The 10,784-nt window shown below is 49.6% G+C and overlaps 2 protein-coding genes across 2 annotated transcripts; one reads left to right on the top strand and one right to left on the bottom strand.

Annotated features, from left to right (window-relative positions):
• Positions 1–452: 452 nt before the first annotated feature.
• HD556DRAFT_197516 (uncharacterized protein) lies at positions 453–3,210 on the bottom strand. Its single transcript, XM_041309870.1, has 7 exons — positions 3,015–3,210; positions 2,644–2,961; positions 2,480–2,588; positions 2,120–2,425; positions 1,922–2,069; positions 1,187–1,867; positions 453–1,130 (listed from the first exon to the last, which is right to left on the bottom strand). Exons 1-7 carry the CDS (start codon positions 3,105–3,107, stop codon positions 590–592), a joined length of 2,196 nt encoding a protein of 731 aa, XP_041163335.1. The 5' UTR covers positions 3,108–3,210; the 3' UTR covers positions 453–589.
• Positions 3,211–8,250: 5,040 nt separating this feature from the next.
• HD556DRAFT_1525640 (uncharacterized protein) lies at positions 8,251–8,901 on the top strand (the record flags this gene model as incomplete). Its single annotated transcript, XM_041309278.1, has 2 exons — positions 8,251–8,313; positions 8,371–8,901. The coding sequence occupies 2 exons, from the start codon at positions 8,251–8,253 to the stop codon at positions 8,899–8,901; spliced, it is 594 nt and encodes a 197-aa protein (XP_041163334.1).
• Positions 8,902–10,784: the final 1,883 nt, after the last annotated feature.

Below are 10,784 nucleotides of genomic sequence, written 5' to 3'. Positions count from 1 at the left end.
GCGAGTGTCGTCGCTGTTTTTGTGTACATGTATCCGTATCATGTGTGTTGGGGCCGGCGTCCCTCGCCTTCTCACCATAAGAAACGCTTCTTTCACCACACCGCGATGCAATCCTGACATCACTGAACAGGGAGATGGACGGTCAATAGCGTATTACTGTGATGCTGTTCATTACCCGCAATTCCATCTATCCTGCTCAAAAGCTTTTGTCCTTGGCTGTCACGAGTTCTTATCGAACATAGCTGTATTTATGGTTCGTGCAAAAAAATTCCGCCATTTGTGGGATGCGTCTCGTTCGATACCGACTCAGTTGTAGTGACCCCATGATGACCAAGTTTTGGTGGATATCTAATTAGCACAATTGAAGCCTCCATTTATGCCCACCGTATAAGCGAAAATGTGAAATCAAACAATGGCCGAAAAAGTTCCTTGAACAATCGTAAAACTACAAGGTCACAAAGGGTGGAAACAGATCGACTCAACAGAGCAGTAGCGCTACGATCATTATCTATCATACACAGGAACATGTCCTACATCGCTTTTCACTGTACTGCAGTCGTCTGGTTATGATCCGAGTTGTATTGGATTATCATGCATCTTGTAATTCCCACTGCAAGTTGCGTAGCCTAGCCGTACTCCCAAATTTGACCAGGGCTTCGAGAATGGTTTGGGATGGTGCCTCCTTCTGCCGAGAGACAAGCCCACGCAGCTGCCTCGCAACACCGGGATGTTCGCTCAAGAATGGAAATGTGGTTTCACTTATTCCAGAAGCGTAGATCCGCAGACATCGGTCTGTTTCGATGTGATTTGGCTCCTTCTCCGGGAACGTAACGTTAAGCTTTGGTTCCACATTCAGGTCGAGGAGAAGAGCGATGTAGGGGAGATTCGATAGGCACTGGATTGAATCATGCGTGCGAGTGACCAACCCTAAGTCATGCTCATGGCGATTCTTCCCCGCTTTGTCGGAAATAAATATCTGTGACACGCGATTGAGATCACTGGGACCGAGGGCAGGATCGTCAAAATAAATGGGAATCATCTTGTCGACGAGCGGCTGCAGATGACAGCATTGGACCGCGCTTGTGCGATGCCAGTGGCGCAAAGTCCACTCTTCGGCGCTGCATCTAGCACTATACAGAGGTGATAATCTCAGATATAATATCGCAATGCCTCGAAGCTTGCTTACCTCAACAAATCGGCGTCAGTTTGATCGGGAACTGGCGGTGAGATGAACTCTGTCATGGACACCCAGTGCGAGAAATTGATGTAAGCATGCTGAAAAGCTGCCTTGGCCCCTTCAACTGTCCTCGACCAGAATGTCTGGCCAAATAGGTACTCCAGGAAATCGATGACGAAGACCTTCCGGCAGTCGATCAGTTCCGCATCCCCACTTCCGTAATAGAGTAAATCCTGGATCACGCCATTGGGGTGGTCCTTGCGGACAAAGAGATCCTTAGCGAGAAGCAGCAAAAGCCTGCTGGCCAACTCCCCGCTCTGTCCTATCTCGACCATCCCACCATCAATCTTTTTTTTCAAGATCGACAAAACATTATCCACATCGCCAGGCGTCCTATGGAGTATCATTGCTGCAACGCAAGACAGAATGGGCTCCGATGGATAACCGGTGAAGGACCACATCCTATCTTCGGTCGTCGAAAAGCATATGCGCAGGTAACTAGCTACTGCCTTTTCGAGATAAGACACAGCATCGGGGTGACCCAAGCAAATGTCGAGACCGAATCTCTGGGACAGGATAGCAAGAGCCTGGTTCGCATCATTCGCATTGAATGTGATCGATTTGCAGAGTTTCTGGGCAGCCAGTACCAAAACTTCAGAGATAGGACGTTTCCCTACGAGTGACTTCCATCTATTCATGGTGGTCAACGAGATTTAAAACGAGAATAAAAACATAGGGACAAACAGTGGACGACCGAACCCAACGATGTGATCAAAGCTCGCAACATTATTCGCCAATGTACTAGACAAAGAATCTGCATTCTGGTCCCAACCAAGACGTGTATAGGGCGGATAGAGGAGTTGGCCTGCTACCGCTACGCGCAGAGAATCATCTGCTAGATTGTTCAAGATTGGAAACAGGCAGCGTATAGCAGGTACTTACGGATCGACTTCGGCGCTGAAAAATCTGCCACTTGCGAGGTCGTGGATGCAAAGACGACCCAGACCGGTGCATTGTTGTTCCTGGAGTAGCAGTTGATCGTCCTGCCAATGATATGTGATGGACGAAAACCCTTTGCACTCATGTTGCTCAGAGGATGGGCCTCGTCAAATGCTATCACGAGTTTGGGATCATGATTCGAGACCTGGTCCTTGTTCTCAGTCAATATACCCAGAGCCATCAGCATGTTGTTATAAGATGTCGTGACGAATGATTCGCCTTCCAATTTCGGCGCCCTGATCTTTTCGTCTGTTTACGCAGTGTGAGCTCGGATGGCTGCATTGCGCAAATTACAACAATTACCTGTGAGAGACATACTCCCTAACTTTGCGGTGGTCTCCTCTGCTGTTGGCGCAGCGGGGTTCACGTCGGTTTTCTCTCCGGGGTTCGGTATTTTGATCTTGGTAAGGGTCTGTTGCAAACTTATTTAGTCCATCTGTCAAGAGACTATGACTTTCCCTGCTCACCTCCTGATATCGAGAATGAACTTTCTGAAAGAACTCGGAACGAGCGTTCGAGCGCATATCGCACATTTGGTCATTCCATGATTTGATTACAGGATCAGGATTGCCGGAGCGTAGCCGAGGTAATTTGCCACTCAGATCCTCCTGAAGTGTCTGAAATATTGCTGTAAAGAACGCGCAACAACGAGCGGTATACTCGGCTGCAGTGCAGTCCGTATCTTCCGTCAATATACGCGCGGGCACTAGGTCTCGCATAGGGAAGCCCAGATCACTTCGATCACGAAGGTTCATGTACAACACAATAACACCCTTGTTCCGGAGCTAAATTCGATGCTTTAGCCACCTGATACGAACACGGACTATAAAACACTGACCTCGATTATTAGTCTTGATTTTCCCGTACCAGAACTTTGGACGATCGAACAGAACTTAGCATAGTATGGCCCATGCGGACCCCTGAACTCCATGTTGTTATTGTTCAGGTACTCGTAGAAACCGTCCACAGCCTTGCCAACGTAAGGTCTGACGAATGAATCGTAAAGAAAGTCTGACCGGTCCTCATCTAGGATACAACTGACCTGAGATGTGACTGTAGATGTTACAAGATAGAAGTCTCTCACCTTGAGACGACCGCACGGGATCGCTAGCTAGGGGTATTTGAAATATTGCTGCATTTCCAGCGACTGTCAACAGAGGGACATTCATGTCGCTGACACGAACACTCACCGAGGTCAGCGATGTGAGAGAACGAGCGCGTCTGACAGGCGTGGCGGATGATTTCCCGTAGTTGAGAGTGTTTCTGCAGTGTTTCCTGCCCCGCCATGTCCAGGTCAAGATTGACCTTCGAGTGTCCACCTTTGAGCAATTTACTACTGGCCTCCACAAGTGTTCCTAGCGTGATCGTGGCAAGGAGATCCGATGTGTCCTCTGTATCTTCATCGATCATCTTCAGGACGCGGGGATTTTTCTGGACTACGACTCGATCGATCTCATTACGTTCTTGCGGTGAGAGCGGCAGGACAGTTGTGGGAAGATCCTGTGATGTTGATGTTGAACCTGACATGGCGGAGCGTGTCGATGCAAAGTGATCAAAACGCTGAAGTTGTCCTGTTCGGAGGGATTGAAAAACGATTCAAGCGGCGCGTCTGAGACCTACATCAATATTACTAATAGTCCGCGCTTCTGTGCCACATCCTAGGAATATCATTCGAAGGGAGAGCACAATGGATGACTTTCCGTAGGCTGAAATATTCTGATTAGAATATCATATCATATATAAACCTATATTAGGCAGGTGTGCCGCGATGCCGCTGTTCATTTCCAGTCAGTTCGTAACCATGTGTCATCTACCCCCCCCCAATAAACCTTAATTCTATTGGGGGGGGGTACCCCCCCCCCAATAGACTTTAGCGACGACTTGCTTCCGTTTTGGGCCACTAACGCCAGCAATATCCGCTGACATAACCAGCCTTGCTCGAGATGCATGGCACGCAATGCGGCACCTTGCGCAGTAATATTGAGGTACCTCCCAACCCTTCGCCAAGTATGCTAATGTCTCTCTCTCCTGCCACTATCTAGGTGATACCAAGTGCCCACTACGACATGCTTGGTCCTCTGTGCCCGGTAACAGAGTCACTACCTGACGGTGCCTCCAATATTGCCCAATGCAACCTAGTGTTAATCTCCCACCAATCCTCGCCCTCTGATAGTGAAAATTTCTCAATAGTCTCTCAAAGTCAAGTTGGCACCCTCATGTCCCTGCTTTGCGCGCTCGCGTTGCACCGTTACCAGCACCAGGGTCCTTGCAATTTTTTTTACTATGAATATGCGCACCCCTTGCACCCGACGGCTCAACAGACACTTGTGTATAAAGGTCATGTACCGGTAGCCACAAGGTAAGTACCTAAATATTCAGTCCCTCCAATGTCTGATATTACCCCCTCCCAATCCATGATTATCCCTCGTAGCCAGGTGATTCCCGAGTTGCGCTATGATGGCGCAGGGAATGCGTATGCGCGTGATGACTTAGGAAATTGGCGGGCCCATCCTGGGATTGCCCAGGTTGTCACTCAAGTGCAGCGGTCTGAAGGCTTTCAGGCATATGAGGTGAGACTTCGTTCTCTGATCTTCACAACAAGTATTTATCATCTTGCAGAGACATGCAGCTGCGCCCTTGGATTTCGGACTTACAACTCCGGCCAACTTCTCTCAACCTCACTTGTCACTACCGCCCTCACCAGCTGGGTTCCGCTCCATGCTGTCTAGCGCATACCAGGGTCCTGCTCATATCCCGCTCCCGGACTCGCCAGACCGGGACCTTCGTGACCCGTCAGTCATTGCTGAGTGTCGGGGATACGCTCCTGCTATCAAAACTGGCGGGGCACGTCACAAGACCACGACCAGAGCTATGAAAGGCAAGGGAAAAGAGAATACTGACATGAATGGAGGCAACCTCCCTCAAAAGCGTGCCCTCGAGGACGAGGATGAACTAAGGACCAAACGTGGTCGCCCAAATGGTTCTAACAATTACAGCTCGGAAGACGTCAAAGCTCTCCTGGACCTTGTCCAAGACGTGCTCCCTCTGGGTCAGAAAGGGTGGCAGGAAGTCCACTCAAAGTTCACGCAGTGGGCAACTCGCCATGACCGCCCTCACCGTAAAGCCCAGTCACTCGAAACCAAATTCAAACAAGTAAGTTCCACTCTATTCTACAACGGCGTTCTAATAGCTCACATTGCAAGCTCAGTTGGTGAAGACCACAAAGCCTACCGGCGATGGAGTGTGTCCTCCCGATGTGACTCGTGCCCATATGATTGATGCAGGCATCAATAACCGCGCTGGCACGCGCGATCTAAACGACTCGGACTACGACGATGAGTTGAATCCTGACGATACACCTGTGAAGGTGCGAAGTATGTCCCCCCTTGAGCACACTGCAGTCACCCGTGCCACTCGGACAGATGCACCTGCGCCACGTCGCCGAGGTGCAGCAGCCTCGGAGCTACTTACTCGCATCAGTGGCGCCTTTGACCCTGCTGCCCAGCAAGCTCGGGACGAGAATCGTGCAACCAGGACTCTTGCAAACACGCAGTTACTTGCCCAGGGAGAGCAGCTGCGTGACGCGAACGCCGTCGCAGAGAAATTACGGAGCCAACTGTTCGACCTACAAAGCAAACTCTACACTACTGAACGCGAGCGTGACCTTACCCAGCTTCGTCTTGAGATGACACAAGTTCAACAGCTTGCTCCTAACAAAGCTGCTCCCAGATCTCGTCGCCAGCACAGACCGAAACCAAAACACGCGGACTATACTTATTACCCTGATGGAGGCCAATCTGTTATCTGGCACAGCGATCCAGAAACCCCAGAGACTGACAACTTAGGCCTCCCTCCAACCTCTCCTCGATATGACCATGATAGTCCTCCTTTTGGTAGGACACCTTCTCCTCGCTTTGTCCACCGCCCCTGGGCATCAAGACCCCGTTCGCGTGGCACAGGACGCCCACTCAATTCGGTGATTGTTCGTCGTAAGAAGGAACAGACCCGGGTGGATGTAATAGACATCAAGAGTGAGGGAGAGGGTGATGTTCTGTCCATGAGCACATTAGCTCGTTGTCAAACACCAGAGGTGTAGTTTCTTGCTTCCCTCGCTCAAGGCACTCGCGCAGCTTAGATAGATAAGGTAACATATTTCTCGTTTCAATCACTCAAGGTACTCATGCAGCTTAGACAGTTGTTTCGTTTCACTCGCTCAAGGCATTCGCGCAGCTTAGATATAGTTGTTTCTCGTTTCACTCGCTCAAGGCATTCGCGCAGCTTAGATACTTGTTTCTAGTTTCACTCGCTCAAGGCACTCGCGCAGCTTATACAGATAGAAATAGATGACATTTTGTCATAGTTTGGTTCAGTAATCAAAGTCTTAAGCTACTCGTACTCTAGTGTGACATGGAATCTTGAAACACGATCTTTCTGCCTCTGCTCCGAAAACAACATGTTCTCAAAATTGTGCCATACTGCGATGTCATCAACCGTATCCTGCCACTGTTTGAGGTACACCGTACGTATTTGATTGATGCCGACGCGGATTGCACGCAAATTGTGCAAACGAACACAGATTTCGATCAGATCTCCCCGTGAGTCCTTGTCAGCGATTTCGAGTGGTACACGCAATCTTCCAAAGGCACCTTGAAGACTACGCATCCCCCATTCAGCAGTCTGCCTGTAAGACAGGAGCTCGCGATTAAATGCCATCCGTTCGTCAATCTCAGCGAGTGAGCCTCGGACACGTTGTCCTTGTTTGAGAGGTGCGCAGATTCGGCCCTGTATGTCGTTGCTGCCACGAGGGAACGCTGTGTCGGCGACAATATAGTAACCAGGGGGGGTGTCGTTTCGAAGCAAGGAATAGATTCGATGAGCGAGACGTGAGTCATGCCAACTGCCTGGGGCATTCAACCTTGCAGCAATGATCACCCCTTTAATGTTGTTAATCAGGGCTAGAGTGACGAGGCCGCTTTGAACTTACCTTCAGCTGAAAAAGCCAATACAGAACTGATAAAGTGCTCTGAGAGCCACCCATTAAATGTGGCGTTCTCGATATCAACATCCTCCGAGGTTTGAACAGGTAGTTTGAGACCGTCAATACTACCAAATGCCCCTCCAAGTCTCCCATGACGTGCCACCACAAGAGCACTACAGCGCTCAAAATCTGGGCCTCGTGGCCATTGAATCTTGGCTTCTGGTAGAGTGCGGAGCGTGCATAAGAGAAGGTCAAGACTGAAGTGAAGGTATCGGGTGACAGTACTGGGGATGATAGCAAATATCTGCTGGAGGCTGACAGCGTGCATAGTAGAGCTAAGATAGTGTAACACGAGCCCAAGTGCCCCTGCGGCATTGAGGGAGCGTTGATCTATCCGTGGATTTCCATGTGCAGAGACATCATGACGAGGAATTGGCGTTTCATACCAGGCTTGCGCAAATCCTGCAGTAAGTAGTGAAGAGAAAGTGGATACATCAACGCCCATTGTAGTGATGAATGCTCTATCATTTTGGCTAATGTATAGTACCTGCCATGGAGTGTTGATGCGAGGATTTGGAAGCAGTTGGGGTCGGCAGAGGTATAAACGATGTGGGTGCCGAGTGTCAACACGCTCTTGTCGTGACATCTCAGTCCCAGCAATGATAGCAGCAGCGAGGACCTGAAATCTTTCATCGTCGTCGAAAAGGTTGGCCTCGTTTTCGTCAAGAAGCAGCCGCTGGATTGTAAGGCGATTGTCCATCAAGGACTGGACTAAATTCAATTGAACGAGCGCACGGCAGATTATTCCAGTATAGATTATCATATCATCGGTATTCGTAATATTTTTGAGACTCCGGTATATTCTGTTCTGGATTATTTTGCCTACGGAAAGTCATCCAATACATCGGTAAACGATTAAACTGACGCGATTGCCACAAGGTTACATAATGGACATTACTAAGCGCCCACACGATTCAGACACTCAGCCACCTCAGGCAGCACTTCTCGGTGCCTATAATGGGTCTAAGAGACCCACTTTCTATGTTACGGGAAACTAGTCTCTGAGACCCACCCTCCCGCCATCTAATAATAGTACATGCTCTCGCATTCCCTCGCGGGCCTTCAGCGCCTCCTCACGAGCCTCCAGAGCTCCTCCCATGTAGGCCTTAGTGAGCTTGGTAGTTTTGCAGGTGCGTTTCAATAGATTTGCTCTAAGTACGTGACCCAAGTTCTTAGTACTACACTGATTGGTATCCTGCGCATCATCTCGCACCCCTCTTGTACATCCGTTGCATCCTCTGATGCATCAGCATCATCTGTTGCACCCTCTCGCACCTCTGTCGCACCTTCCGTCGCATCCTCTCACACCTCTGTCGCACCTCTCTGTCGCACCCCCTCGCACCTCTGTCGCATCCCCTCGTACCTCTCTGTCGCATCCCCTCACACCTCTGTCGCACCCTCTGTCGCACCCCCTCGCACCTCCGTCGCACCTTCTGTTGCACCTTCCGTCGCATCCTGTCACACCTCTGTCGAACCTCTGTCGCACCCTCTCGCACCTCCGTCGCACCCTCTCGCACCTCCGTCGCACCCTCTCGCACCTCCGTCGCACCCTCTGTCGAACCCTCTCGCACCCTCTGTTGAACCCTCTCGCACCTCTGTCGCACCCTCACCCTCTCACATCCTTGTGTTGGAGTCCGAGACGAAGAAGACCGAGCGAGCTGAAAGAAAGGCACTGGACGAGGAGTAAAGAGTGCGAGTGCAAGGAGAAAGGGCCAGGAACGATGGATGAGTAACGTCGGCCCCGAGTCTGCGAAGTATCAATGTTTCATTTCTATATATTCGATCAGAGAACCACTTACAGTGTAAATCCTAGAGCGAAGCCAAACGGGCGTCTCAGTTCTGTACCCCAGAGACTGAGACGTGAGTTATTATACCTTCAAGTTACCTTTTTGTTTAGAAACGCTAACACGACGTAGTAGTAGACTCTTACCTGTTAGGTACACGTTTTGTTAATTGAGCTCTGTTCCCCAAAGACTGAGATTAGACTCTTACCTGTTAGCCCTTCTCCCCCGTTCCTCGTTCACTTTTCCTCACAAGACCTTGTTCCATCCTCTCGCACCACAGAGAGAATGAAGGCCTCCAGTCTGTCCGTGTGAGCTTGTCAACAATAGAAAGGGCGGATAGCACACAGACGCTGTAGCAAACCTGTAAACAGAGAATCAGGAACACTGGGTAGTCATATGTACAGAAGCTCACAATCCAATCTGTCCAGAATAGCGAGTGCCGCGATGCAAACAAATACCGCTGAGAGTAGAAAGCAGGTGCGCATCATGATCAAGATAAACACCAAAAGCACCTGTAGAATGTGAGCTCGAGATGACATGGATCTCTTAATGAGAACAAACCTGCCTCTTCATCCCAGCAGCTCATAACGAAATCTATCATCTCATCACGGTCCAACGCATCCCCGTGTCCCATGGCCAGAAGAACAGGTCCCAGCCGCTACAGGTGGTAGTAGGATGACAGCGTCAGATGGCAGCAGGAGGCTGAGAGTGCAGGATTTGTGGTTGCCTAGCTGAGCAGTGAGAGTGACATCGCAGGCAGTGAATGTCAACTTGAAAGAGTGTCATATTCCGAGTCATTTCCCTCACAAGAGTACAGTTGAAATGCTCATAATGCATACCGTTGGGACCGCCAAAACGTTATGCATTATGAGACATATGCAATAGCATATGTGTCACACTATTGTGACGCATGTGACCTCCGCCAAAAGTGTGACAGAAAATCGTCCATAGTCCTACAGAAGTACATGTATTATACCGAGAAGAATTGTTCTAAAGAAGTTTGTCTAGCATTAAGTAGTTCTTCGCGTTGTAGGTTCGCGCGAAACTTTCGAAGTTGTGATGATAAATCAAGTGAAAATTGAGGATCACCATATTGCATGCATCCAACTTCAAGCTGCTGGCACAAATCGAGAATATTTTGACGAGTGATTGATGGATCCGCTTCGTCGTCGTCGTCGTCATCAGAATCAACCTCGATAACTTCACCATTTGCAACGGCAATTTCGTGGCGGACCGTGTCTGCAATGGATGAGTCACCACCTTCAAAAGCAGAGAATTCTCCCTTATCTCTCTCCTCGGCGGGGTCCAGAAGTTCATCAATAGTTGGCAAGGTACCGAAAATGCGATTGCGTGCTTGGAGTTCTCGGACTGATTGCATAAGCGCAGCTTCGGTAGAAGATAGCTGGGCAGCTTGTTGTGAGCGCGCGGGAATACGAATTTTGAGGCCGGTACGACGAGATGCAGCTTGCATAAGTGCATCAATGGCATTTAAAGCCATCTCCACATCTCCTTCAGCATCCATTACAGCTTTGAGGGCCGGTCTCCAATCAGAATCTATGTAGCGCTCGCCAAGAAGAGCCTGTAGCTTGTTCTCCGCATTGGGAAGGGACATTTTGGTAGTTGCGAATTTGTGGACGATGTTCCACGCAAGTGGATCCGTGTGAGGCCGTGTGTCAGCGTTAGTCGTTGGATCACTGTGATAGACTTGAGCACCCAAAAAAATGAGGTCAAAAGATGACTTACACTTGAATGTCAGTGTGATCCCAACAATGTTTGATGGTTTCGG

Source organism: Suillus plorans (genome assembly GCF_016647745.1).
Source record: "Suillus plorans strain S12 chromosome Unknown HD556scaffold_13, whole genome shotgun sequence".
Taxonomy (NCBI): domain Eukaryota; kingdom Fungi; phylum Basidiomycota; class Agaricomycetes; order Boletales; family Suillaceae; genus Suillus; species Suillus plorans.
Note: the sequence above shows the minus strand (reverse complement) of the source record. Positions and strands in the feature narration are given on the sequence as shown.

Excerpts from the sequence above, each read along its gene's own strand:
- HD556DRAFT_197516 (XM_041309870.1), bottom strand. The coding sequence starts at position 3,107 with ATGGAGTTCAGGGGTCCGCATGGGCCATACTATGCTAAGTTCTGTTCG. Across the intron at positions 2,589-2,643 it reads TTCATTCTCGATATCAGGAG|ACCCTTACCAAGATCAAAAT; the intron begins GTGAGCAGGGAA and ends AGTTTGCAACAG. Across the intron at positions 1,131-1,186 it reads ACTGACGCCGATTTGTTGAG|TGCTAGATGCAGCGCCGAAG; the intron begins GTAAGCAAGCTT and ends ACCTCTGTATAG.